The sequence below is a fragment of the Canis lupus genome, chromosome 36, assembly GCF_048164855.1.
Source record: "Canis lupus baileyi chromosome 36, mCanLup2.hap1, whole genome shotgun sequence".
Taxonomy (NCBI): domain Eukaryota; kingdom Metazoa; phylum Chordata; class Mammalia; order Carnivora; family Canidae; genus Canis; species Canis lupus.
The window spans coordinates 25,466,261-25,493,446 of record NC_132873.1 but is presented as its reverse complement, the minus strand read 5'-3'; the positions used below and the strand labels follow the sequence as shown (position 1 = coordinate 25,493,446).

General features: G+C 39.6%; 1 protein-coding gene across 2 annotated transcripts in view; it reads left to right on the top strand.

Annotated features, from left to right (window-relative positions):
• Nucleotides 1-1,572: 1,572 nt before the first annotated feature.
• Nucleotides 1,573-27,186, top strand: part of SLC39A10 (solute carrier family 39 member 10) — a 136,379-nt gene continuing 110,765 nt past the window's right edge. The window contains exon 1 of one of the 2 annotated variants that reach the window (XM_072812866.1): nucleotides 1,573-1,727. In XM_072812866.1, coding sequence (XP_072668967.1) covers nucleotides 1,682-1,727 — 46 coding nt within the window. In that variant the 5' untranslated portion in view covers nucleotides 1,573-1,681. The remainder of the gene's footprint in view (nucleotides 1,728-27,186) is intronic. The other variant, XM_072812870.1, reaches the window with a different exon arrangement.

Here is a 27,186-nt window from a genome sequence, read left to right as displayed (position 1 = left end):
CCCATGGCTAAATTTTATGCCTTTTTTTTTTTTTTTTTTGCACACTATTACTTCCTCAAAACGACTTTAAAATTGAAAGGGCTAAGAGAATACCTCAATAGAATTTCTCCCAGCAACAGGGCATTTCACTCTGAGGTAAATAACCCATTTGAGCTTCCAGATTTCCAAAAAGGTGGTAGAGGTTCCCATCCCATCCATCCCTGGCCTAGCCCTGATATATTCACTGGAAAGGGGGAAGTTTTTCAGTTCTCACCAGTAGCCATGGCGCCAAAGAAAGAAGAGAGTGTGGGCATCAATGAGAGCAGTGCAACCAAAATTCTGTTGGGCAAGGGTAACAGAGCTGGAATGAGCCGGGCTTCTCTTGACTCCCTAATCCCGCCCAAGGCTCACTTTGACCCAAAAGACCATCTAACTGATCACTATTTTAAATGTGAAAGAAGATCTAAAAGGACTCTTTTAACTCCCACCATCCCCAACCTGGAGCGGATTGGGCTGAAGGCACCAAAATTTCCCCTGAGGCATGGAAATCGCACCAAAGTTTATCTTGATGGCTCCAATACTTGAATTCAGAACCTTTTGCCTAGACTAGACCAGATTTCAAAAAACCCTAAAATGAAGTTGAACAAAAGAAAAATATAAGGAACAGAGAGACAAACACTTTTTAAAACAATGTTACTTGGCCTGTAGCTAATTCTGATTTTAGTTTTAAAAAAAAAAAAAGCCCACAAAGGCCAGTGATGGTTAAAACTAGAGTTAAAAGAAAGAAGAGAAGACTTTAGATATAAAGGCAGAATTTTTTTTTTGATCAACATTTCATGTAGCAGCTCCTACACGGCCTTCCCATTTCTCAATAGCTTTGATTTGTGGAAATAAGGGTTATGCAATTTCCACACATTGTGCTCCAATCACAGCATGTAGGCAACAATAAAAAGCAAACAACTAGATGCACTCAAGGCTGGAGATTTTGATAAGCTTTTCTTTTCATTCCACAAGGGTTTTTAACTTGATATTTTTCTGAGGCAACTGAGATATTCTTATTGAGCTTTAATGGGATATACATGAATACTGGGAAGCATCTCATTTTCTTCAATGTATCTATGGCAGCAGCCCTGGTTAATCTAGTTGTGAAAAATTAACCGAAAAGAAATTATTGGACTATGAGAATTCCACAGTTGACAGATTGTTGGTCTTTCTCTTAAAAAAAAAAAAAAAAAAGAAGAAGAAAAGAAAAAGAAAAAAAGAACTATGCCATCTGTTTACAAAAGATGAGAAATGTTGAAAAAAATTATTTCCCTTAGGGCATAATGCTACAGCCATTTAGAGAGAGGTCTCTGGCATTTTCAGTGAGGCTTTGGTAGGAGGAACGAGACAGCATCAGGTCTGCACAGTCGTTGACTGAGAAAAACACAGATGATTTCCTCTGGTCCTTATTTTAGTTTTACTCTTTGAACTTCCAGCAGTTTATTTATTATTGTTGTTGTTATTTTTAATTGGGGACAGATTGTTTTAGGAATCATCTTGGTTCCTTTTTTGAAGTTGGGTTTTTTTTGGTTTTTTTGTGTTTTGGTTTTTTTTTTTTTTTGAGACTGGTTTCTAAAGTGCTCCACCTCCACCACCTGTCACTCTACGGAGGGCTACGACTTGAGGGCACTCACCAGTTCTGAGCTCAGCTGCGGACTGGATGGTGAAGGGCAGCGGCAGAAGGAGGTGGAGGTTCAGATCTGGAGGTAGGTGGCAATACAGTCTTTCAAAATAAAAATCCCCAGGCTGCAGCTCTCTGATAAATTTCCATACACTCTGTGCACCTAGAGAAATAAAACTAATCTACCAAATGTAATTCTCTCAGAAGGATTTTCTCCTTACATACAAAACCCTGGGATATTTACGTCCTCACCCCATCATTTCTATGTGATTAATCATATGTTGGTCACCTGTCACTAGATGGCATCCTGTAGTGTTTCTTAACAGCAGCTAACTAAGTTGGCAAAATTACAGCGTGGGCCATTTTTCTGTATTTTCTTCTTTGGTATGGATCTAGAGAGTCTAAATTGGATACTGGATATTTCATCTTTATTTGCTTTATGGGTTTGGTTTTGTAAAATTTGTATATGCTTGAGATTCTTCTTCTCAGTGTGTCTTGCTAGGACATTACCTCAATGATTCTGAGTCTTAAATAAAGAATAAATTTCTGCTTCCTCTAAATTTTCTTCCAAGTCACACACACAAATATTTACTCTTAGAGACTTTGCAGAAATAAAATAAAGCTCAACACGTCCAGGATCTTTACCTCGACATGCAGGCAGAACAAGATCTACCTATGAAATCTTGTTTTATCCAAGCATGGCCAGTTGCCAGTTGGAATCTATTCACAGATAAGCCAGGTTGATGGGAATAATATAAAAATGATCAGTTGATGCTTTCAGAAACCTGTGATATTTATAAAGGAAATATAATAACAATAAATAAGGAAAACTGTCACAAATAAGAGTTAATGGTCATAGTCTTCTACTTTCCAGATGTGACAGGTAATTATGACCATTTTCCCCCCAGTTTTATTGAGAAATAATTGTTAATGATTATTTTTATTTGTTTTATTCCAAACAACCATATGTTACTGAAGAATGGAATCTAACTTTCATGTTGTCAGTAAAATAAGACAAATCTTTCTACATTTCAATTATGATTTAATGACCTGAAAATTTGTAAACAATAGCAATGTATTATTGATGATAAAATGTATTATTTGGAGTTAGGCTAACAAGATAAATGACAGATCAGATGATAAGATAGCATCTAATATAGTACTTGATATTCTAAATAATTGTCTAAAATCTATAGTATTAATTTTCTATTTTCATTTACTAGTTTACTATCTGGAAAGATGGTTCTCCTTCAATTTATCTTTTTATTTTATTCTATTAATTCATTCAACAAATATTAGCTGAATACCTATGTTGGATTAGATGGCTAGAGATGCAAAAATAAATAAGACACTAAATTTGCCCTCAAAAAGTTTTTAGTTCTTTGTGTTGTTAAGCATCCATATAGTAAGTTTCAGAATCAATCAGCGGGAGTAGGAGGAGGAAGGAGAGAAGGAGAGCAGAGAGAGAAAGAAAAAGAGGAAGTGCAGAGTCTTAGATGAAGCAACCAGAAGTACGATTCTAGTCACAGCTCTGCTAGTAGACTCCCTGGAGCTCCCTCATTGTATGTGTAAATGAAATAATTTTACATAAAAGTGTTTTGTAAACTGTAAAATACTTTTTAAATGTACAGCTTTTTAAAGCTTTCTAATTTCTTCCTGCAAGAACCCCACAGTTTTCAAATAGAGCTTTGATCTTGTAATCAAGTCTTACTTCCTTTTAATTTACCCTCTACTTTAAAATTCCAACTCCATAAATAAACCCCATTAAATTACCAACTCCTCTTGTAACACAAAACAGAAACACTATGATCTTGGAGAGTGAAAAGGTAGGAGGCTAAACTAAAGAGCCCTGTGATCACATCAGACTCTGAGACATTAAGACTCTGCAATGATCACTTTCTCACCTTCTACTCTAACTCTTGCTCCTTCCCCTTGGATTCCTGCAGATGAGAAATGGAATCGCCAGCACATTCTATTACAGGAACTCATGCGGGATAAAGAGACCTCTTGAAAGTTTCATTCTGGTCCTATAACTTTACCTCTTTTACACTTTGACGGTAGAAAGGAAATAAAGTCCTAGTTAATGGATGGGTTTAGGAGATTCAGTGAAATACCACCTATTTTTACAGTTATTCAATAGTTTTGCAAAATGCTTCTCAGTTTTGAGTATGGCCAGTCATTTCATATTCTCTGATACAGAAGTCAGAGAACTTCCTTTTCCACAGATTGTATGCAGAAATCAATATGTAAGAAACTCCATACTCAAATATATTTAAGACCCCAATGAAAAATACAAAAAATGGTGTCCTTTGTCAAGTCCTTGACTGGCTCTGGATGGGTAGAGGTGTATTATCTTAGTTTCCTAGACTATTATCCGAAGGTTTTGCCTTTTATTTTGTTACTGTATTAAGTTGCATTTTTAGTATGATGACAGCTTACCAATAAAGATAATCTTCTAATTAAGCATTTGGGCTGAAGATAGCCCCTCAATATATCAGTATATCCTTATTTGAAATAGTCTTATTCCATTGAGAAAATAGAAAAAAAAGTTACATTCTACCTGTAGAAATTTATACCTATCCTTATTTTGAATGATTAGTTTTATTCTAGAATATTTATTTGCTATCCAATATGGGCTGGGAGAAAACTTGAAAGGTTGGAACTGAAAGGTTAGAGACAGAGATATCCATTTACCATATTGTTTTCTGGCTTCTCCTTCCTTTTTTAGGTTTATGACATTTTTCTCTTTAAAATATTAATTCAAGCCAACGAGTGTCTTAGGAATGGCTTATTAGTATTTGTGCATAAGAAACCTAGAAAATAAAAGTCTGCATCATCAGTTCCAAAGATCATAGCATTTAAGTCTTTGGCCATCATTATATTTGGGTAAAAAGATGTTTTCTATCACAAAAGTGTATGCACCTACATTTAGCCATGGACAAAACGTCCCTGGAAAGAAGCAGAGATTTTTTAAAAAATTATTTTGGGAAAGTGTGCTGAGGCTTTTCTCTAAAAATAAAATGGCATTTCATCAGTACTGGTCATTTTGTAGCCACATTTGACAAATGATCACAGATGCTCATAAAAATCTAAAAGGAACTGTGTGTTGTTCTCCTCTGACACGGCAAAATATCTTTCCTTTAACTGCATTTTAAAACAAAAACAAACTTTACCACTTTGATTAAAGAGAATACAGGAAGCCATAGGGTCCCACCCAGAGTTCCTGCATTCAAAATGTCCTCACGGGGAAGAAGGTTGAGGTGTTTTTAAGAACAGAACTTTCATGTTTCTGTCTCTAAACAATGGCGCTTCCTGTTTTGACCTCTAACCATGCTAAGCTATCCAAAAGTAAGATGATGGACTTCTCCTTTTTACCCAGTGAAGAGCATTTGTACCTCTTCTCAGCGTATGTGATTAGAGTGAAGATTATCAAAGCTCAATTTCCCTGAGGTACTGTACATTGATCTATGGTCTCCTAACAAAAGTTGGGATTTTCCAAAATTTATAGTTACCTAGCTATGAGCCTGGTAGTCAAGCCAAGAGAATATGCACTATTCTTCATCTCAAATATAGGTCAAAAGCTGCATGTTGCCTCTAAATGTCTCCAGTGTTTTACTAAAAAAAAATTATCAACAGCCCTTAATAGTCAGGACTCTGTGATTGCCTCCTTTAAGACACCTTCTTTCAAAAGAAAGAGAGAGAAAAAGAAAAGGTGAGGAAGGAAGAAAGAGGAAAGAAAACAGAAAAGAAGGAAAAGAGAAAATAGGAGGAAGGGAGGGAGGAAGGAAGGAAAGAAAGAAAAATTAAAATAGAGCGAGAAGGCCATCACTTCAAAGTGATGCCAGACTGGCTGAGGCTCCAAGAGGGAGGGCCTTAGGCCTCTCACCAAGAAGATTCTTGGCTTTGGGCAAGAAAGAATTCAAGAGCAAGTCATTTGGAAAGAGAGACAAAGATTTATTAAGTATTAAAGTGAGAGAGGAGCTACTTCATAGACAAAGTAGCAGTCTTTCCTCCCAAGTAAGGAAGAGAGGGGGATTCTTCTTTTGCCTCTAACAAAGGGTTTTATAAGTTTTGGGGGGTTTTTTGGTGTTTGTTTTTCTTTAATTAGCTAACCATAAGGACACCTGACTGGCTCAGTTGGTAGAGTATGTCACCCTTGATCTCAGGGTTGTAGGTTTGAACCCCACATTGGATATAGAGATTACTTAAAAATAAAATCTTAAACATAATGTAGGTAACTGTATAGGGGGGGCTTACTCTTTAACTTTGGGTCTAACATTTACATTAGGTGGTTGGTTTTTCCATTGTGTTAGGGTTGTGGAATCATCCACAGGGTGCCATCTTAAGAATATCCAGCATTTATGACTTACTGCTGTAAAGAGTGGGGTTTTGTGGTCCTCTGTGAGTTGGATCTTGTGACTCTTTTTTTTTTCTTTAAGATTTTATTTATTTATTCATGAGAGGCAGAAAGAGAGAGAGAGAGGCAGAGACACAGGCAGAGACAGGCAGAGGGAGAAGCAGGCTCCCCTCAAGGAGCTGGATATGGGACTCGATCCGAAATCCAGGGATCACGCCCTAAGCCAAAGGCAGACGTTCAACCACTGAGCCACCCAGGCTTCCCAGATCTTTATGACCTGCTGACTTTTAGAGTAAGGGTTAGCCTAAAGCCAAATTGGCATGACTTTGGTCAACGTGTCTCTCAAGCCTTCTTCCCCTCTTTGCCTCAAAAGTAAGAAAAAACTACTTGGAAGATTCAATAATCTGAGTACCTGTTGCTTCCCAAAACCAGAAAAAAATATTATTTTTAAACAAATCCTGTTTCACTTAGTATAAAACGTAATTCATGTTAGTTTTTGAAAAGTAGATACAAATTAATGGAATGCTGAGGATGTAAGTATGATCTCAAAACAAATAACAAAAGCATTTTAGAAGAAATATACTCAAAGTTTTGTTTTGTTTGTAAGTAGTACTATATATTGAAAGAGGACACTATTTAAAGTGGGGGGAAAATTCAGCAACAGTTCCATTTTCTTTATTATTGTGAAAATGACAGTTTATTAGAAATAAGAATATATTTTCTCAACAAAGACAAACCTTATCTGGGAATCTTGGAATTTGTCCTTCCATTCTTGAGTGAAGTTGTGTATTTCTTTTTTCTTTTCTTTTTTTTTTTTTTTTAGATTTTATTTATTTATTCATGAGAGACACAGGCAGAGGAAGAAGCAGGCTCAATTCAGGGAGCCCAATGTGGGACTCAATCCCAGGACCCTGGGATCACGACCTGAGCCAAAGGCAGATGCCCAACTGGCCCAGTGAGCCACCCAGGTGTCCCAAGTTGTATATTTCTATATCCAATGTGTTGGCTTTAATTCTCAGATTCTATAAAATCTTCCTTAAATATAAATGTGTAAACTATTTTATGTATATTTACACACACAATTTAAATTACATATGCATAGAAATAAATGTTTTAGGAAGAATTAAGTGACAGCTTTTTAAAAAATAGTTCAATTAATTGGGATAAACACATTGAAAATAAATTCCTTCAAGCATTCATTATTATCATTAATGATTTACGTATGGCTTTTTTAAAATAAGAAATTTATATGTTTCAGATGCAAATTCTAGATTGTTACTCATACCAAATGATACTAAAACAATAAAACATTTGCTAAAGCAGAAGATAAGTAAAACATCCTCCAAGGTTGCCATTGGTGTAGCTAATAGCAAAATTGTTAAAGCTGCTAATCCCACTTGGAAATCTGTACAATGTGATCAGCAAATGCATGAAAAATATTAATGGAGTATCTGAGAAGACCAAAGACAATTACAAAACTCAATTTTTAGAATACATTCTAGAGCAAAAATAAGTTTTAAATGCAGAAGATTTTCTGACACAGTAACTAAGCTGATCAGGTTTTCTTGACTGATACTTCTATAAATTTATAAAACTGAAATAAAAAATGGGCAACTGCCAAAAAGGAATGTTTTCTCCTTCTTCCATAAAACAAACATTTTGTAAAATAATTTTTGCTGTAAAAATGATCACTGTTACACCCTCTCCTTAATTCTTCTTCTTTTTTAAAAAATATTTATTTATTTGACAGAGAGGGAGAGGGAGAGAGAGAGCACAAGCAGGCGGAATGGGAGGGGGTGGAGAAGCTGACTCTGTGCTGGGCAGGGAGCAGGATGTGGGGCTCAATCCCAGGACCCTGAGATCATGACCTGAGCCAAAGGCAGATGCTTAACTGACTTTTCCACCCAGGCACCTGGCCTCTCCTTAATTCTTGATTTATGTTTTTTAAATATATTTTCCATAAATAAAGAATTGGTAAATTATTTGATACTCTTGATTCACTATCAGTAGCAGTCTGGTCAGATGATTAGATAACAGATAAATAATTTTTTAAAACCTTTATAAATAGAATATGAGGCCATGATAATCCTTTAAGTTCAAGGAGATACTCCACATCTAAGATCACTCTTACCTCTAAAAGTCAATTGCTCGGCAGGTTCAGTTTTAGATGGTGAGTGCTCCAAGAGCAGGAACTATGAAACCAGCTAGCCTGTATTTATAGTATAGGAGTACCACTCACTAGTATCTCTAGTAAATTAGGTCAATTTACACCAGTAAACTGTAGTTTTGTCTTTTATTTTTTTAAAAGACTTTTTTAAATTTATTTGACAGGGAGAGAGAGAGAAAGTACAGCAGGGGAATAGCAGAGGCAAAGGGAGAAGTAGGCTTCCTGCTGAGCAGGGAGCCTGATGCATGACTCGATCCCAGGACCCTGGGATCATGACCTGAGCAGAAGGCAGACTCTTAACTGGCTGAGCCACCCAGGTGCCCCTCTTTTATTTTTATTCAAAATTTTTTTTTTAGGATTTACTTATTTGTTTTAGAGAGAGAGAATATGAGCAGGAGGGGCAGGATGAAAGAGAGAGAATCTCAAGCAGACTCTGTGCTGAGCTAAGAGGCCAACATGGGGCTTGATCTCACAACCCTCAGATGATGACCTGAGCCAAAATCAAGAGTGGGTCACTTAACAGACTGTGCCACCTTGGTGCCCCTATTTACTTACTTACTTACTTACTTACTTACTTACTTACTTACTTACTTATTTATTTATTTAAGAGAGAGAGCACACATGAGCTTGAGTAGAGAGGGGGAGAGAGAGAATCTTCAAGCAAACTGCCTGCTGAGTGCAGAGCCTGATGGGAAGCTCGATTCCATGACTCATGAGATCATGGCCTGAGCCCAAAGGAAGAGTAGGAGGCTGAGCCGACTGATCCACCCAGGCACCCCTAGTTTTCTCCCTTTAAGTGGAAATGGTAGCAGCCCCTTCTTCACAGTGTTGTTCCGAGCACTCCATGAGATAATTCATGCCTAGTGCAATGTCTAGGACACAGCAGGCATGCCAAAAATTACCAGTTGATGGGATCCCTGGGTGGCTCAGCGGTTGAGCACCTGCCTTTGGTCCAGGGCGTGATCCTGGAGTCCTGGGATCAAGTCCCACATCGGGCTCCCTTCATGGAGCCTGCTTCTCCCTCTGCCTGTGTCTCTGCCTCTCTTTCTGGGTCTCTCATGAATAAAATCTTAAAAAAAAAAATACCAGTTGCAATAATGTTGTTACTGAAGATGGTGCAAATGATGATACTTATGCTATCAGGGTTTTAAACTTCCTCCTGAGAGTTTTAGTTTTATCTGGGACTAGACGGTAAGCACCCTTCCCACCCTCGTTCATGTTCTCCTTGAGACCTCAATATCTACACAGAAATAAAGTGTTAGAATTACACTCTCCTATTCCTGACACCTTCCCATCTCAGTAGTTCTAAGGAAGTATGTAGTTATATCTCAAATGTGAAATTATAGTCAATACAATTATAAAGTCAAGTTTGGAAGTTCAGGAACACAAGACCCATACTAGGAAAAACAAAGAGAATTAGCAATCTATAAAAATGACAAAAAGCTAGAAATATGTGGTGGATTAGGATTAGGTGGGGAGCCACTGTGATGCTAATTAGAACTGTAAACTCCTCCCAAAGAGCCGGGCAGGAAGACTTTAGGCTGAGGCAGGCTGAGACCATTTTGACCTCTCACCCTGTCTCCCCTGACCAAGATAGAAGAACATTTTTTTAAGGGAGAGCAAAACCATATCCTTTTTCTTTCGAGCCAATGCACCTTGAAAGCTGTTCCTGGGGTAAGTCTTCTCATGTCCAACTCATCCTAGACTTAAGATAAATGACCACCACCACCATGGAAAGGACAGTTAGTAAGGTAGCGTGTATTTCCTTATTATTTAAACACTTGAACTGAGGTCATGGGGAATATCAATGGGCCAAGCATCAAGAATGGCAGAGTGCTTTAGGGTATTAGTGGAATATTTTCTTGAAGACATAAACTTGTATTTCTACACACTAGAAACTGCTTCTCCAAGGAGAAATTTTGCTGCCTTTAGTCTTGAGATTCATGTGCCTTGTCCCTTTCCCCCTTCCAGATCCCTCTCTCATGTTTTCACCAGAGTAACAGATCTAGGAACTACTAACTATAGTGAAGAATGTAAGCATCTGGCACGTAGAAAATTAAACTATTGATGTTTGTTGTATATACAGGGAATCGTTCACTGGAAGCTTTAAATTGTTAGATTTGTGTTTTTCAAAGGAAGTCATTGTAGGAAGAAACAAAAGTCGGGTGACTGGCTCTTTGCCATATCTCTAAGCAAGGTTAACTGTTCACTTACGGTCTTTGGAGTCAATAGAGTGGTCCACTCTATTGTGAAGAGGAAAAAGGCAGGGAGATGACACCTTTGATGTGATCCTCTCAAGATTTCTTTCAATTCTGAGCATCTAGATTCTAGGATGATGTAGAATGTTGGATATATGACAAAACTATCGGGCATCATTATATAAAGTAATGTGCAAAAATGTGAAGGTGTGTGTGTGTGTGTGTGTGTGTGTACTTTGCTGTGGCAGGGAGGAATATTTCTTTTACCCTATTAGGTTCTGGGGCTGGCCTAAGAATCGAATCGACATAAAACAGATTAACGGGAGAATAACATACAAATTTTCTTTTTCTTTTTCTTTTTTTTTTTTTTTTTTTTACAAATGCATGAGAGTCCTCAGATAGAAAATGAAGACCTGAAGAAGCCATCAGGCCCAAAAGCTTATGGAAGTTTTTACACAGATCATAAATTGTGAGGATATGATAAGACACAAAGGAGTGTGGGCTGGGGCCGTGGGTTGCGGGGCAGTGATGAGGAATTATAGGAGAAGGGAGACTAAGGGAAGACAAGAGTTACTTTAGTAAGGGGGTACGCAGGTCCATCCCACAGTGACATCTCTAAGGACAAGATTGTTCCCTTCCTCGTAGACGGAGGGCGCTTTTCTCCTTGAAAATGTAATACCTGCTTTTAGGTGGGAAATGGGGGACCAATAGCTCTTCATACACCTTCAGTTCAAAATCATCAATATGCCAAAGGGGAATATTTTGGGGTGGCATGTCTTTAATCCCCTCACCTAATAAACTTTTTTCAGATTAGAAAAAAAGGCAACTCAACAAGAAAAATCTTTTTAATTCCTACTGTGAACTAATCTTGCAGCCACAGATAGTGGTACATGGGTCTGTGGATTGTTCGTAACGTCTCGGTAATTTGCAGAGTAAACACACTGGAGTCCTTCAGTTAACAGCAGATAAATAATCTGAGGCTTGTGTGTAATTTAGTCAGAAAATAAGCAATTTGATCAGCAAAGATTTTCAGGCCGATCAGAGAATTGAACTAGTAAATTGTTAAATCAGTTAGATACGTAACATTGTAATGGAAGAGATACGTTGCTAGCACGACCTTATCTCCTAGAATTGATCATTAATTCCAAGATACTTGAATGATGTGATGAGGGAATATATTCAGAAAAATCAAAGGACAAACAACGCTAAAAACAGTTCCTATGCTAAACCAGTCAAATTAGAAGGACTGATTCGAATTGCAAAACACTGTTCGGAAATGATGAAATGGAATAGTAAATGAATGTGAATGGAAGTTAGGAAGGACAATAAACAATGAAAATAAGTGCAGATAAATTTCCATATTATGTAAATGGGCACCTTAAGACATCTTTTTAAAAAGACTTTATTTATTTATTTATTTATTTATTTATTTATTTATTTGAGACAGAGAGAGAGCGCCCGGGCGCAGCACAAGTTGGGGGGGTGGTGGAGGCAGAGGGAGAGGGAGAAGCAGGCCTTCCACTGAGAGGTAGCCTGACACAGGGCTCAGTCCCAGGACCTTGGGTCATGACCTGAGCCAAAGGCAGACACTTAACCCACCGAGTCACCCTTGTGCCCCCTGGACCTTAAGACATTTAAAAGACATTTTTATAATGCTGACCACGTTGGAAAAGTGGAAGTAGAAGAACCAAAGAAAAGTTGCATCTTATCATACATGTCGTATAATGCAAAGACTAAGATAAGGTGGTTAGACGGTGGATTCTGGGGACCTGATGCTGAACCTAGATGATGCGGAACGACTTTGCAAATCCTGCCTTGTGTTACCTAGTCTCTGTTGGAATTGCTTTGTGCTCTTAACCTTTTTGAACGTGTTGCACCTTTAGATTAGCCGTGTGGAGGGTACAATTTTAAAGATAAAAGGAAATCTCTCACAGGCCCAGACAGATGAGTAGGCATTTCAGGTCAATGCCAACTTGGAAGCGTACGAGGGGGTGTCCACTCCCTGGGATAGAAGCTCAGACTCCGGGCTATTGGAAGGCCTGATGTGTGAATTAACTCTGTTGGTACAAACCGTCTTCCGACTTGAAATTCTCTCAGTTCCCCACTGTAGGAGGCCCAAGCCAAGTTTAGATTTCTGAACGCTTGTCTCTTAGGAAGTATTATGATTTAGAAGATTAAAACCTTAAGGAGAAACAGTGTTCAGGAAATAGAGGTCAGGAGTAGCCACGTAGAAGGTTTACGACTGCTTTGCCTCTCACTAAAACAGAGCGACGTCGTGAGCACACTAAATAAACCTACTATCTCTGACACATCAGCAATAAAGGGTGTTCATAGGATTAATTTTTTTTATTGTACCTTGCTGTGTGCTCAAAACTCTTCAAGGTCTCAACTCTGCAGAGCTTCAGTGAGATTGTCTTTCTTGTTCCAGGTAACGTGAATCTTGAGTTTTATTTTTCTTCTATTGGCATGAGTGGTAGCAGTTTGTTTCTTTGATTCAGGATCCCAATCCTCAAGCTTTTTAACATACGATAATTTTAATAATTAATACAAATTTTTAAAAAGATTTTATTTATTTATTCATGAGAGACAGAGAGAGGCAGAGACACAGGCAGAGGGAGAAGCAGGCTCCATGCAGGGAGCCTGATGGGGACTCGATCCCGGGACTCCAGGATCACGCCCTGAGCCAAAGGCAGGCGCTAAACTGCTGAGCCACCCAGGGATCCCCTAATTAATACAAATTTAAGTTCTGAATTATCTTTCTGTAACCTGCTCCAATAGCCAAGTAGATGTATCTTCATTTTCTCTAAAACCTGACCAAGTCTTAAACTCTTTTACTGATAACTTCACCCTGAAGCTCAGGCCCTGAGATTTGCACTCAAGTCCCAATTACCCTTTTCTGAAGGTGCCATCCCAATGCACCTCAGGGCCTGGAATTTCTTCTTCCTCTTAAACTTCCTTTCTTTTTCCTAATGTGCTGTCCTCTTCAAGTGGGGTTTCTATTCCCAACGCCCATGTCCCTCTTTCTTAATCACCACAAGCAGAAGTACTGGTCAGTTCTCAAAGGCCAACACCGAAATGTTGATAGTTTGCTAAATGCTATCTACAAATAAAGCTGTGTGTGTAATAGATTTTCTCTTAAGGGTCCTACGGGTAGGAGAAGCATTACCCTACTATTAGTAAATAGCCCATTGTTGGCTGTGAAACCCAAATAATTGAGGTTTCAAGGACTGAAGGGCAGGTGTGTAACAGGTAAACCACAGACACGGCCCTCCCTGTATGCAGGGCCCCAGGAAAACAACGGGGAGGAATATTCAAGACACTTGTCAGCAGGGCCCTGATTACAGCTGCAATACTTCAGCGGGCCAAGCTGTGTTTTGCACTGTTTGAATCCCTAAATTTTAAACATTTCTATAGAACTCTAAAATAAACTATCTGAAGTCTGCCCAGAGCTTATTGTATTTAGCACGCGATTCTAAAAGCCTTCCAAAAGAGCCACCTTAGCAGTTCATTCCTTTTTACTTATAATAATAAGTTAAGTCTGTACCCTGGCCCAGAGATGAACTATTTATGGCTTTCCATCTTTTTGGCCCAATGCCCTGACAGCTTAGTGACCAGACATTTCTAGATATGCTAACTGAAGATTTGGAGCATGGGGGAGTCAACTTTGCTCTTGACTGGAGATCTAGTTTGTGTTATGAATAAAACAAAACCCTTCTCCCCACCTCCCCCCAGCTGCTGTACCTAGTCAGATTCCAAACTCTTCTCAAGGTAAAACAGCAGCCTCCCAAAGTGAGTCCTTCACTGCATTTGTAAAGCTGTGACGGTGGGACACCCAATATTGTAAGACATAGCTTGAGATTTGTAACCATACTCTTGATATTTAAAAAAAAGGGGGGGGTACAAAAAAATGGAAAAGCTGAACAAAAAATAGGCTGCAAAGCAAAATCTGACTCCAGAATTTTGGCAAGTTTTCTTTTTTTGACTGCAATCATTTCAAGGAGAGGGTAGCCTCTTTCTCCAATCTCATCTTTGCAAAGAAGCACATCAAAGCCGAAGAAGGAGTCCTGATCTTTCCCCTGCTGGGACCCGAAGGGCAAGATGGGGCTGTGTGTGTAACACAGCCATGGAAATAGGATGAAACTCGTGGCTGTTTTCCTGAAGCTTATCCCAGAGTTGTCATGGTAACTCCCGGGGGTGGGGGGCGTGTAGACTGTTGTAGCTTCAGGGTATAATTTTGGGCTACATTCTTAAAAGAGGGCATCAAGTGCTTGCATTAAGAGTTACAGAAGAATCTTTTGGAAGTGGATTAGACTGAATTAAGATTTTGGTTTGGACTTTTGAGAGAGTGGGTGTCTTGGGAGAAGACAATAGAAGAAATATGTCGATTGGAAAGTCTTGCTAAATCAAGGGGTGGGTGGCGGTTGGAGCTCAGAGAAGCAGAGATTCATACCAGATAGCAAAACTAAAAGAAAGAATCTGAACGTAAAAAACAATTGGAGCCATTTGCTAATCTAAGTATGCACATTCGGCTCAGAATTGGAGCTTTTTTTATTTTTATTTTTATTTTATTTTATTTTTTTAGAATTGGAGCTTTAAGAGAAATTGCCCTGTGCTATCAGCTTCTCTGTTGTTCTATTGGTATTACATATGGAAGCCTCCATGGCAATGGATTGGATCCTGCTGGTTTCCTATATTTTCATTCTGAAATGATTTCTCCTCTGTGTTAACAGCCTGTATGAGCTTTTCTCTTCTTACAGAAAAGCTTAAATGAAATAAAGTCTCATTGCAGCCGTTTATTTATATATATTTTTAGAGATTTATTTATTGGGGCACCTGGGTGGCTCAGTCAGTTGAGTGCATGACTCTTGGTTTCCTTTCAGGTCGTGATCTCAGGGTCTGGGATCCAGCCCCACGGCAGGCCCTGTGCTCAGTGAGGAATCTCCTGGAGCTTATCTCCCTCTCCCTCCTCTCCTCCCCCTGCTTGCACATGCCCACGCGCTCTCTCTCAAGTAAATATGATTTAAATTTTTATCTAATTTTTCCTTTGTGGCAGTCCCTAAGCCTGCCTCTCTGGTTTTTCAGATTCAAGTACCATATCCTTGAAGGAACAGGCTTCTGTACAAACAAGGTACTCCTTTCCGGAGCTTTAGCTTCACTAGAAAATTTTGGTGAAAAGAAATTATGGAAGAGACTGCCAAACTCAAAACAACATTTGAGACAAAACAGAACTAGGAAGACCTACCCTGTTTGGGGCAGGACAGCTTCAAGCCACCTGTGCCCAACCTGCCCACCCTCCATGATTTTCACTATTAATACTTGGGGGAAAACAGAGAAGCCATGATTGCAGCAGTTTCCTGGGGATTCCTGACGATGAATCCAAACCGTGCAACGTGCAAGTACCCCCAAATTACTATTGAATTACTTACACCTGGTTCAGGGCATGGTGACTTGTCTTTTTACAGCAATCTCAAGGCCCACTGTGGGCCAGTGTGATTCCAAGTCAGAGGTCAACACTCGATTCTCCATATGCCAAGTCAGAGCCACCACCTGTTTTTCTTTGCTTTTCTTAAATATTTTATTTCTTTATTCATGAGCAACACAGAGACAGAGGCAGAGACACAGGCAGAGAAGCAGACTCCATACAGGGAGCCGATGTGGGACTCGATCCCAGGACTCCAAGGTCATGACCTGAGCCGAAGGCAGACCCTCAACCCCTGAGCCACCCATAGGTCCTCCACCACCAGTATTTTTTACAGCCTTCACGATAAAAATGATCTTTACATTTTTCTATGATTGAAAAAGATCAAAAGAAGAATATTCATGACATGAAAATTATATGAAATTCAATTTCAGCTGCAAATAAAGTTTTATTGGGACATAGGCCAGAAACACATTCGTTTCTGCATTGTTAGGGGCCGCCTTCTTGCCATTAAGAGCAGAGTTAAGTAGTTTCCACAGAGACCATATGGCCTGAAATATTTACTCCTTGGCTCTTTACAGAAAATTGTAGCCATGCTCCCCACTATGGGATAACCCACAGCCTGGGTTATCTAAATTTAAGACATCAATCAAATTATTTTAATACTCCATTAACAAGAGTGTTCTAATAAGAGTTCTATTGTTCTGCTATCAGTGCATAAAAATACAGAGATTAGATTTCTTAATGTTAAGACTAACAAAAAGACAAGATACACAAAGAAAAGCAAGGGTTGTTGTGATACTTCTAAGTATCTCTTCCAAAGAAAATGGAAGACTTTTCAATGATACTCACTGTTAGGTTTCCTTTTACATATCAGAAATCAAAATGCCCTGGTTTCAACCCCATGGTGACTGGACACTCCCACTTGATCAGCAATTTTCTTACAGAGAAGTTAATGATCAGTGTGTGCAAGTTCAGATTCTGACCTTATTTGTCAAACTGTCTGTGGTTCAATGTGCTGGGAAAACCGGCAAAAGGAAGGAAGCGTTCAGATATGTGTCTTCTGAAGCGTCATTCATCTTGAATTAATGAAGAACCCAGAACAGTTTTCTGGGCTTGCTTTATATTTATTTATTTATTTATTTATTTATTTATTTATTTATTTATTTAGTTTGTTTATTTATTTATTTATTTATTTATTTATTTATTTCTGGGCTTGCTTTAAACAGAGGAAAGGTGTCTTTTTGAATTAGAAGTTGTGATTCTAATTTAGCCAAGTCTCTCACCTCCCTATTTAAGTCTGGAGAGTGTGGTATTTTTTCCTTGGGTCTTAACCAATCTTTTTAAAAAATCAGAACAATGGGATTTACAATTGTACCTTTGCCTTATCAGAGTCCTTCTCCACTTTTCTACTGATGTACCTACTGGGTGATGTTCACATGGGGTGTGCCCAAGGTTGTACATAATCCCAGAATCCACTGACGACAATGCAACCACACTCAGGCTCGTAGGATGGGAGTAAATACAAGAAAACCATAAATCCGGGCAGTCCTGGTGGCTCAGCGGTTTAGTGCCGCCTTCAGCCTAAGGTGTGATCCTGGAGACTCGGGATTGAGTCCCACATGGGGCTCCCTGCATGGAGCCTGCTTCTCCCTCTGCCTGTGTCTCTGCCTCTCTCTCTCTCTGTATGTCTGATGAACAAATAAATAAAATTTAAAAAAATAAAGAAAACCATAAATCCAGTCCTATGAGTATTTTAAGTCAACTCCAGTACATTTATGCCAGTTTTAGGACTTGTGAACAAGTTGGTTGAAACACATCTCACACACAACTAGTCACAAGACCTCAGTTGAACAAGAGCTGTGGCCTGAGAACACATTTAATTCGGGTTACATAGCCAAAACATTGGCTGCGCTGGCCCCTTGGCCTCCAGAGAGCATTCTCTGGGAGGCAGCAGCCGGAGTGGCAGCGAACTTGACTGTCATGGTACTTCTGTCGGGAGAGGCTCCTGGAGATTGAACATTAATAGCCTCTTGCAGCCTCACATTTGACTCCACTTCTGGGACACTTTGCCCCTTTGGATCCCATTGCCCATCAGTGCAGTGAGCTGTTCAGTCCCACTGGACGTGGGTACAGGTAAGAGATCACGCCTCCTCTGTATGTCATTTCCCATAAGCTGCCAAGGTGTTCTCAGAAACCTCAGAAACAGCTGGTGTTTTGTGGCATCAGAATTACTTATTTCTGTACATGCCCCGCAGTATTTTCAAGAATGTGCTCATTTTCACTGGACGTGCATGGCTCTCTTCAAGGTCACACCTTCTCAGAATCGTTTCCCTCACGTATTTAGGACAGCAGGTATTTCAGGAATAAGCATTCATCAAAATCATTCAGTTGGAGTTTGATATAGAGTGCCTCCTTTTAACCAGTCTAAAAAATGGAGGGAAAAGTTCTGGTCAGTGGATCTAGGTCGAGAACATACCTACATCGCGGGGCACCTGGATGGCACAGTCGGTTAGGCAGCCCACTCTTGGTTTTGGCTCAGGTCATGATCTCAGGGGCCTGGGATCCAGCCCTCGCTGGGCTCTGTTCTTAGCCGGGAGTCTGCTTGAAATTCTCCCTGCATTCCCACAACTTGCACTCTCTCTCTCTCTCTCTCTCTAGTAAATAAATAAATCTTTTTTTTTTTTTTAAAGAATACCTACATTTAAGGAGAAAATGAAATTTTCTAAGTCAACAGCACACTTTTAGACTTCTTCTCACTTATAATAACCGTAGTCTCATCAGACCTGAGCACAGGGCCCATCTGTTGGGTAGGCTGAGGAGTGTCAAATCGTGGTAATGACGTCAGGCAGGTTAGGATAGCTGCTGTGACTCTCCAGGGAACGTTCATTCCCCAGGGAGTTTGTAGGCTCAACTGCCAGAAAGGGGAACACAGTCCTAGTCCTGAAGTCAAAGCAAAACTCCCCTTGAATGTGAATTTGGTGGCTGTGTGTTCTGCACAAGCAAGACGTGTGCTCTGAATGCAAGGTTTGTTGCAAAAACCGAAATTTAATTGGTATCAATGATGTCTAGATAACACATTTCCCGTAATATAGAACTTACTTTCTGGAAGTGGCCTATGCTGCTTGGCGTTCACAAGACTGACACTAAGGCTGCCCACAGGGTCTTAGCCATCTGATTGGATTTTTCTATTCTGTTTCTTGATCAAGACATCAAGCTTTGTGTTTTTTGCTATAAACAGATCTTCCATCATGACTTTTTTTTAAGATCTTATTTATTTATTCATTTATTTGAGAGAGAGAGAGAGAGCACAAGCAAGGAGAGGGGCAGCCGGAGAGAGAAAAGCAGACTCCTGGCTGAGCAGGGAGCCTGAAGAACTCAGGGAAGCAACATGGGGCCCCGTCCCAGGACCCTAAGACCATGACCCCAGCCAAAGTCAGCCCCTCAACCCACTGAGCCACCCGGGCACCTCGCATCTTGATTTTGAACAACATTCCTTCTCTTGGTTTCCTTTTCTTTCTTTCTTTCTTTCCTTCCTTCTTTCTTTCTTTCTTTCTTTCTTTCTTTCTTTCTTTCTTCTCTCTCTCTCTCTCTCTCTTTTTTTTTTTTTTTGGTTTATTTTTTCTTAGTGTCTTAAATGCTTTATGCCAGTCATTTTTTTTTTTTTCATTTTTCACTTTTAAATTTTTGGTTGCTTTTCCCACTTTATTTTCTTTAGTAATTGTATACCTTCAATTTATAATGTGAATACGCTCATGTTTGCAAACATTCTTTTTCCAAAGAAGTGATAGGATTTGATGGATTTCCTTGGCATGTCAGAAACTGACTTAGCAACATGTTTCTTTAAAAATCTACCTTTGATTACAGTGGATTTTTTCATGTCATACATATAGTTTCTACTTTTTTCAGCTTTATTTATCATCTACATAGAATAAAATTTAATAATTTTGAGTACATATTCAGAAGAGTTTTGACAAATGTGCAATCCCCATAACCACTACCAAAATCAACATACAGAACACCCATAAGGACTCCCTGCCCCTCTGCTATTAATCGTCTCGGCCTCCCGCCCCCCATGCCCTCAGTCGCTGAAAGGCCTACTCATCTTTCTCTCACTGGGCCTACCTTTTTAAAATTTCATATAAATGAAGTCATCTTGTGTGCATTCTTTTGTCTTTGGCTGCTTCCACTCAGCAAAATGCTTTTGAGATTTGTCTGTGGCCAGTGGCTTGTTTCTTTTCACTGTTACATGTATTTGTAGTTTATTCCTTGTTGTGAAATAGTTTTCCATGGAACAAGTCTACCACAAGTTGTTGATCAGTTTACTAACTGATGGACATTTGGGTTGCTTTCATTTGTTGACTATTACAAACAAGCTCCTATGAACATATCACTCAAGCCTTTGTACGAATATACATTTTTGTTTTCTTGGGTAGATAACCAGGAGAGGGATTGCTGAATCGTACAATAAATGTATATTCAATTTTTCAAAGGAACTGCAAAGAGTTTTTCAAAGTGGCTCGACCACTTTGCATTCCCACTAGCAGCGTATAAGCATTTCGATTGTTTTACATAATCACCAAAACTTGATACTGTGTTATCAATATTTTAAATTTTAGTTCCTGTAGTGGTGATTGATGTGACTTTAATTTGTATTAGCCTCATGAATAATGTTTATTTTATCTAAAAAGACTGTTGGTTTTATTCATTTTTCTTTTCCTGTTGTCCATTTTCTGATTTCTATTCTTTTTTCTGTTTTACCTTGGTTTACTTTGATCTTATTCTTAACTGTTTTATTTTAACAGAGAATGAAGGCATCAATCCTTAATGTGATTGCTTAATGTGAAAGCTCTTAGGTCATTCATTTTATTTATGTATTTACTTTTTTAAGTGATCTCTATGTCCAATGTGGGGCTCAAACTCATGACCTGGTGATCAAGAGTCATATGTTCTAACAAGAGCCAGTCCTCTTTCATCGTAAATCTTTCTTCTCTTGTAATATAAGCATTTAGTATTATAAATTTCTCATCAAACTCTAATTTAGCTGCATTACATACAATTGCTATGTTGTGGGATTTTTGTTTTTGCCTTTGTTTTAGATTTTATTTACTTATTTGAGAGAGAAAGCACGAGTTTGGGGAGGGGGCAGAGGGAGAGAGAGAAGCACGCTCCCCGCTGAACAGGCAATGCTATGGGGATGTGCGGCTCCATCCCAGGGCCCTGGGATCATGATCTAAGCCAAAGGCAAACACTCAACCCACTGAGACACTCATGCACCCCAACTATGTTGGGTTTTTACTTTTATTGATTTCAACATATTTTATTTTTACCTTGGGTTATTTGGAAGTATGTTGTTTAATCTAACTGCTTGAGAATTATCTACATATCTAGAAAACTACTGCTTTCTTGTATCCTTGCTTTTTGGCCAGACACCGTTTTGTTTTTGTTTTTCTTTTTAAATTTTCAGTACTATTAAATTTATTGAGATTTATTTTAAACCTAAAATCTGATGTATCTTGAATGTTTCATGTACAGTGGAAAAAAAAAATGTGAATTCTGCTGCTGTTTCTGGATGGACCACTCTGTTTATGTCAATTAGGTCAAGTTGACTAACGATTCTGGTAGTTTCTGTTTACTACTGCAACCCAAGTATGGTCAGTTGTCTATAAATATTTTTTGCGTGAATGAAGGAATACATGATCTGTATTGTAACTATGTTGTTTTTAATCCCCCACTCGGAGTTCTAAAGTGGCCTGGCTGAGGAATAATCTCAAAGCTGATCAGTGCATCTATCTCCCTAGCATCCAGACTGTCACATCTGAGCAGTAGGTTGAAAGGCCACTGGGCCTCCATGGCCTCCCTTTACGTCAGTTCTAGACCTATTACTGCAAAGTTTGCTGTGTACACAGTTTTCCTGGTTACCTAAACTTCAAGAGATTGTCGATCATTTCTTTGTACATGAAACCTACCTTTCATTATTGTTCTGAAGGAAAACATCCAGAAGAAAAGAACTTACATCTATGTAAAGAGAGTCAGTGCAAATCTGATTTTCAAGGCAGGCAGCTGAGGACGGGCGAGGGAGAGGGCCAAAGGGAAGGGAGAGATCGCAGCAGTGAAATTTTTATGACCTAAGTGCATTCTTTAGTGATTACAATTTTTTAATGTACTCTCTCTTTACAGAGTGTTTGTTTCTTTGCATGAATCTTTTAAAAGAGATGTCACTCGTGTTCGTGGCCCAGGAATAAAAATGGCAGTCCCTGAAATCAAGGTTATCAGTCTTTTTAGAATAACCTCACAATCCCCACCACCACCAAAAGTTGTATTCCATGCTTCTTTCTTTTTTTTTTTTCCATGCTTATTTCTTTTAAAACTTCAGGCAAATAAACATTAATTTTATTTTGAGACTTTTACAACACCCCTTGAAATTAATATGTATACACTGCCTGCTAAAAAAACAAAAAAACAAAACAAAACAAAACAAAACAAAAAACAGGATTTCAGGATTGGGATTGAATTGTTTGGTAACTGTGACACCTATTAGCTAGAGTTGTAATTTGTATAGCCTCCAACAGTGGTGAGAGCATGCTATTTTCCTAAATTAATGCATTGGAGTCCACATAAAATTTGTGCGCTATTAATGTCCAGCTCTGCTTCCTGTCATTTCAGTCCTTTTTCTTCTTTTTCTTTAATTCCCTCCAAGGAAACCTTGATGGAAATCAAGTCTGGCCAGTTTTGTTAGTTCTTGCCTCAAGTATAAGTGCTATCTTTAAAATCAGAGCTCTGCTTGCTAGTCTGAAGTGCTTCTAATTAGGCCAAAACATGTCTTAGCCTGAGAAATTTCTCTGCATAATTTTAAGTTTTAATATGTAAGAAAGCTGGCCAAAAGAATATTATATGTGGATTTTTGGGGGTTAAACCTATTGAAACCAATTTAACACAATTTGCTATAAAAACTTCCCTCTAGCCTCTGAAATATTTTAATTAGATACTGCTTGGAGTATGCAAACATTAACTTGACATATTCTTGTCTTTAGCTCATGGTCTCCTACATTTTCCCTCTGACTATTTTTTTTCTTGTGTTACTCCCACAAAGGGATTCTTTGTGGCTTATTTTTAGATAATCAGGAAGGATGATGCTACTCTGGTATGAAGGAGAATCATTCTGAATCCAACGAGAACAGCTTAGTTTTGAGAGCCTGAGAAGGAGGCCTTTAGTCACAGCTCTGGGGACCATCCCTGACTGCACTGTGGGAGCAGTTACTGGATGAAGTGGCACGTGCAAGGCCTTAGTCTGAGCCACTGTTCCCCTGGTGTGCAGGGTAAGGGGTGGAGGGAGAGGGAGAGGGAGAGAATCCCCAGTAGACTCCCCACTGAGCACGGCGCCCTATGCGGGGCTCCATCTCCCGACCCTGAGATCATAACCTGAGCCAAAATCAAGAGTCAGATACTTAGTCAACTGCGCCACCCAGGCAGCCCCAAGCCATGACCCTCCTGATGCCAAGAGGAAGAAACACACACTTCCCCTGAAAGGTGGTTATAAATCCTGGTACAGGGCTACAGGAATATGAATCCTCTCTGTCCCTATACCTTGGGATTAAGTTGGGTTGTTCCTAGATCGAACCTTGAGTCCCCAGTGCCAGCCTGCTTTGGAAAAACCATTCACTGTATTATAAGCGTGCTTCTGAGGTTGCATCGGGCCCTTAGCTGGTTATAGGGTAGAAAAGGACCCCGTCCTCAGAGGCAGTGAGCGCAGCCCTGTGCTGGGACACTCTGCTTGCCCAGTGGTGCATGTAGTACAGCCTGCAGAAGTGTGTATGTGGCTGCCCAGCTGCTACATCTATGACTTGCCCCTAGGATCACTCTTGGCAGGAAATAGTCTGTCCTGAATGTTTGGATGGTGATAGCTAGAACGACCCGGGGGTTACAAGACCAGTAAGCCTGGTAATTGTCACAAGTGCTGCAGAAAAAGGCCATAAGGTGTGGACAGAAACCATGGCTGCTGTTTCTTTTTTTTTTTCCCCCTTTTAATATTTTTTATCTATTTATTCATGAGAGACACAGAGAGAGAGGCAGAGACACAGACAGAGGGAGAAACAAGCTCCATGCAGGGAGCCTGACGTGGGACTCGATTCCAGGACCCCGGGGTCACAGCCTGGGCCGAAGGTAGATGCTCAACCACTGAGCCCCCCGGGTGCCCCATGTCTGCTGTTTCTTCTTTTTTTTTTTTGTCTGCTGTTTCTTATGTTTGGTCTCTTCGCTTCTATTTCCCTTCCCCGGGAAGGGCTTCCCTTGTCAATCCATTGAGAATGGAGTCCCATTTTTTTCTTCTTACAAGTGACATGTATTGTATTTGTGTGTTTATTTTGTTTATTGCCTACCTTTTCAGCTATGCTTGTGAGGTGTTCACCAACACACCCGCATCACGTAGCTACTACTTGACACAGAGTTGGCATTTAGTAAACATTCCAAGGAAGGAATGTCTTTAGCAACCTCCGACAGCAGCAAGGGGATGAGAGGTAGGAAGGCCATCCAAGATAACAAGAAGAGAGGGTGGACAGCAGCCCTTGATCGGAGGGACACAATCAATATGATTTCCCATACTGCAGGGGCTTTCCTCGACTCTCACCCTTTAACAGATAAGAGAAGTTGGACACTTGATGACTCATTGTTTGTAGCTAACATTCACTGAGAAGGTCAGTGCCAGGCACTGTGCGTAGTGTTTTGTTTACACACAGTAGGTCATCCAACCTGAACAACAAGTACTCTGTGAAGTCAGTGTAATTATTATTCCAGTTCACAAATACGAAAGAGGAGACTTATGTATGGGGGTGATGATATTAGTTATACAACATGATAAATGACAAAGTCAGGACTTGAACTCAGGTCGGTTTGATCCCAACTATCCAACTCTCAAACATTATTTTTCCCCACTCTTATTTTTTTTAAAGGTTTTATTTATTTATTCATGAGAGACATGGAGAGAGAGGCAGAGACACAGGCAGAGGGAGAAACAGGCTCCACGCAGGGAGCCCTATGTGGGACTTGATCCCAGGACCCTGGATCACGCCCTGAGCCAAAGGCAGATGCTCAACCGCTGAGCCACCCAGGCATATTTTTCCCCACTCTTAAACATTATTAAACAGATAATTTTATCTTGATAATTTTATCTTTATTAAATTAAATTAATAAATAAATCTTTATTAATTAAAAAGATAATTTTATCTTTATCTTGAACATGGTGGGGCCCAAAGAGGTGCAAAGTGTGCGCACCTATCACATACTCCCCTAACCTTGGTCTCTTGGTCCAACCTACACTTGGTCTATCAGACGGTGGAGGATTTCCAATTTTGCCTGTGTCCTAATCTAGTAAATCACCATCTCCGTATTCCATTATTTCATTTTGTTTCCTTGGGGCTTACTCTTCACACTGTGGGCAGACAGCTATTTACCTCATGGTTTCCACATCCTTGGTTGGATCTAGGCTGTTTCTCACCCTCAGCAAGGGAAGAGGGGGCTTGTCATCTAGCTCAACAGCAAAAATGCTGTCTCTGGTGGGATTTCTTTTCCTCAAGGTTTTAATGATGCCTTAAAACGGCAATCTTGTGAGCCTTTTTTTTTTTTTTTTTTTTAGTTTTCCTGTTTGTTTTTTTTTTTCTTAAAGATTATATTTATTTATTTGAGAGAGAGAAAGAGCATGCACATGCAGGCAGGGGGTGGAAGGAGCAGAGGGACAGGGAGAAGCAGACTCCCCACCTGAGCATGAGCCCCAGGCAGGGCTCGATCCCAGGACCCTAAAATCATGACCTGAGTGAAAAGCAGATGCTTAACCACTTAACTGACTGAGCCACCCAGGCACCTCACCTTCCTCAGTTTGGAGACTGCTGTCATTGGTGTCCCAGAGCCCTGGCAGCTTGGGAATGTCAGCCACTCCCAGAAAAAAAGCATAGGCAACTGCTCCTTGAAACTAATATCAGAATTTTTTTTAAGTGTCTATTAAAGTTTCTCACCAAAAAAAATAAAAAAATAAAAAATAAATAAAGTTTCTCACCCCAGGTGATCAAAAACATTTTCAAGACCAATTTTATAGTATCTATACTACAGATTGCCTTGCCGGGTTAAAAATTACGATAATTATTTAAGATATATGTAGTATTTCAATGCACGCAAATTGCAGTATAACTTCCAATTCATCATATAAACACATGTGTTCAAAGCCTAGGTGAAAGGGAAGAAATAAAGATGCACGAGTTGACTCCAAGAGGTTAAAAATATAATTGTAATTATTTAGCAAGACAGATACGGTGGGATATCTTGGTCTTTTTATAAAATCCTAAAACCCCTACATAAACCAGCCTAACAACAACCTGCTACCAGCGACAGGTGCCTTCCCTTCCTTGTCTCTGCTGCTGAGAGGGAGGGAGCTCACAGCTCGCATCTGCAAGAACAGGGCGGGACGTGCAGAGGAACACTGCACAGTTATTAGTTTCCCTCCTCTGTCCCTCCCTCTCCTGACCCAGCTCAATTTTGCAGAAGAAAAAAAATTGAGGCAAGTTAATCTGTGGCTTTTCCAGATCTAAATGTGGGGTAACACAGAGACCTACAATCCAGCGATGCTCTAAATATTTTGTGATCCTGTCCACTGCGTCCGTATGGCTGAAGACAGGCTCAAGGTTAAGCTGCATTTTATTTTGCGAACTTGTGAAAGTTGCACAAAACACATTCGTGTATTTTAATTATCCTTGATTATTATCCATGCTAGGTGGAAAGTATTTAAAAATCACAAAAACATTTCTGCCTGCATCTTGAGGCTTATACCACCAAACATTAAGAATGGTTCATCCATCATGAGCTTGTTCAGGGAAAAAAAAAAAAAAAAGTATTAAAATGTTTTGTGCTGCAGTTTAAAAGTCCATCATGTCACCCTTCTTATAGTGTGTTTGGTCTTTATACCTTCATAGTGGGCAGTACAGATAAAAGTGTCACTTGAGATCAAATTCTTCTACTACCTACCAGAAACAGGGAGTCTGAGCAAGGCTAAGCAGTTTATTTCAATCCAGCAAACATTTATCAAAAGCCTAAGACCCACCTAGGTCCTAAAGGCAGAGAGTACAAAAAGTAGCAGAATCTTTTTTTTTTTTCCTATTTTTTAAAACATTTTATTTTTTTTTTTAAATATTTTATTTATTTATTCAGGGGCAGATGCCCAACCACTGAGCCGCCCAGACGTCCCAACATTTTATTATATTTAATTGAGAGCAAGATCACGAGCAGCGGGGAAGGGCAGAGGGCAGGGTGAGGAGCGGACTCTCTGCTGGGCAGGGAGCCTGATGCCAGGCTCCATCCCAGGACCCCAGGATCTTAACCTACTGAGCCACCCAGGTGCCCAAGTAGTAGAATCCTAAT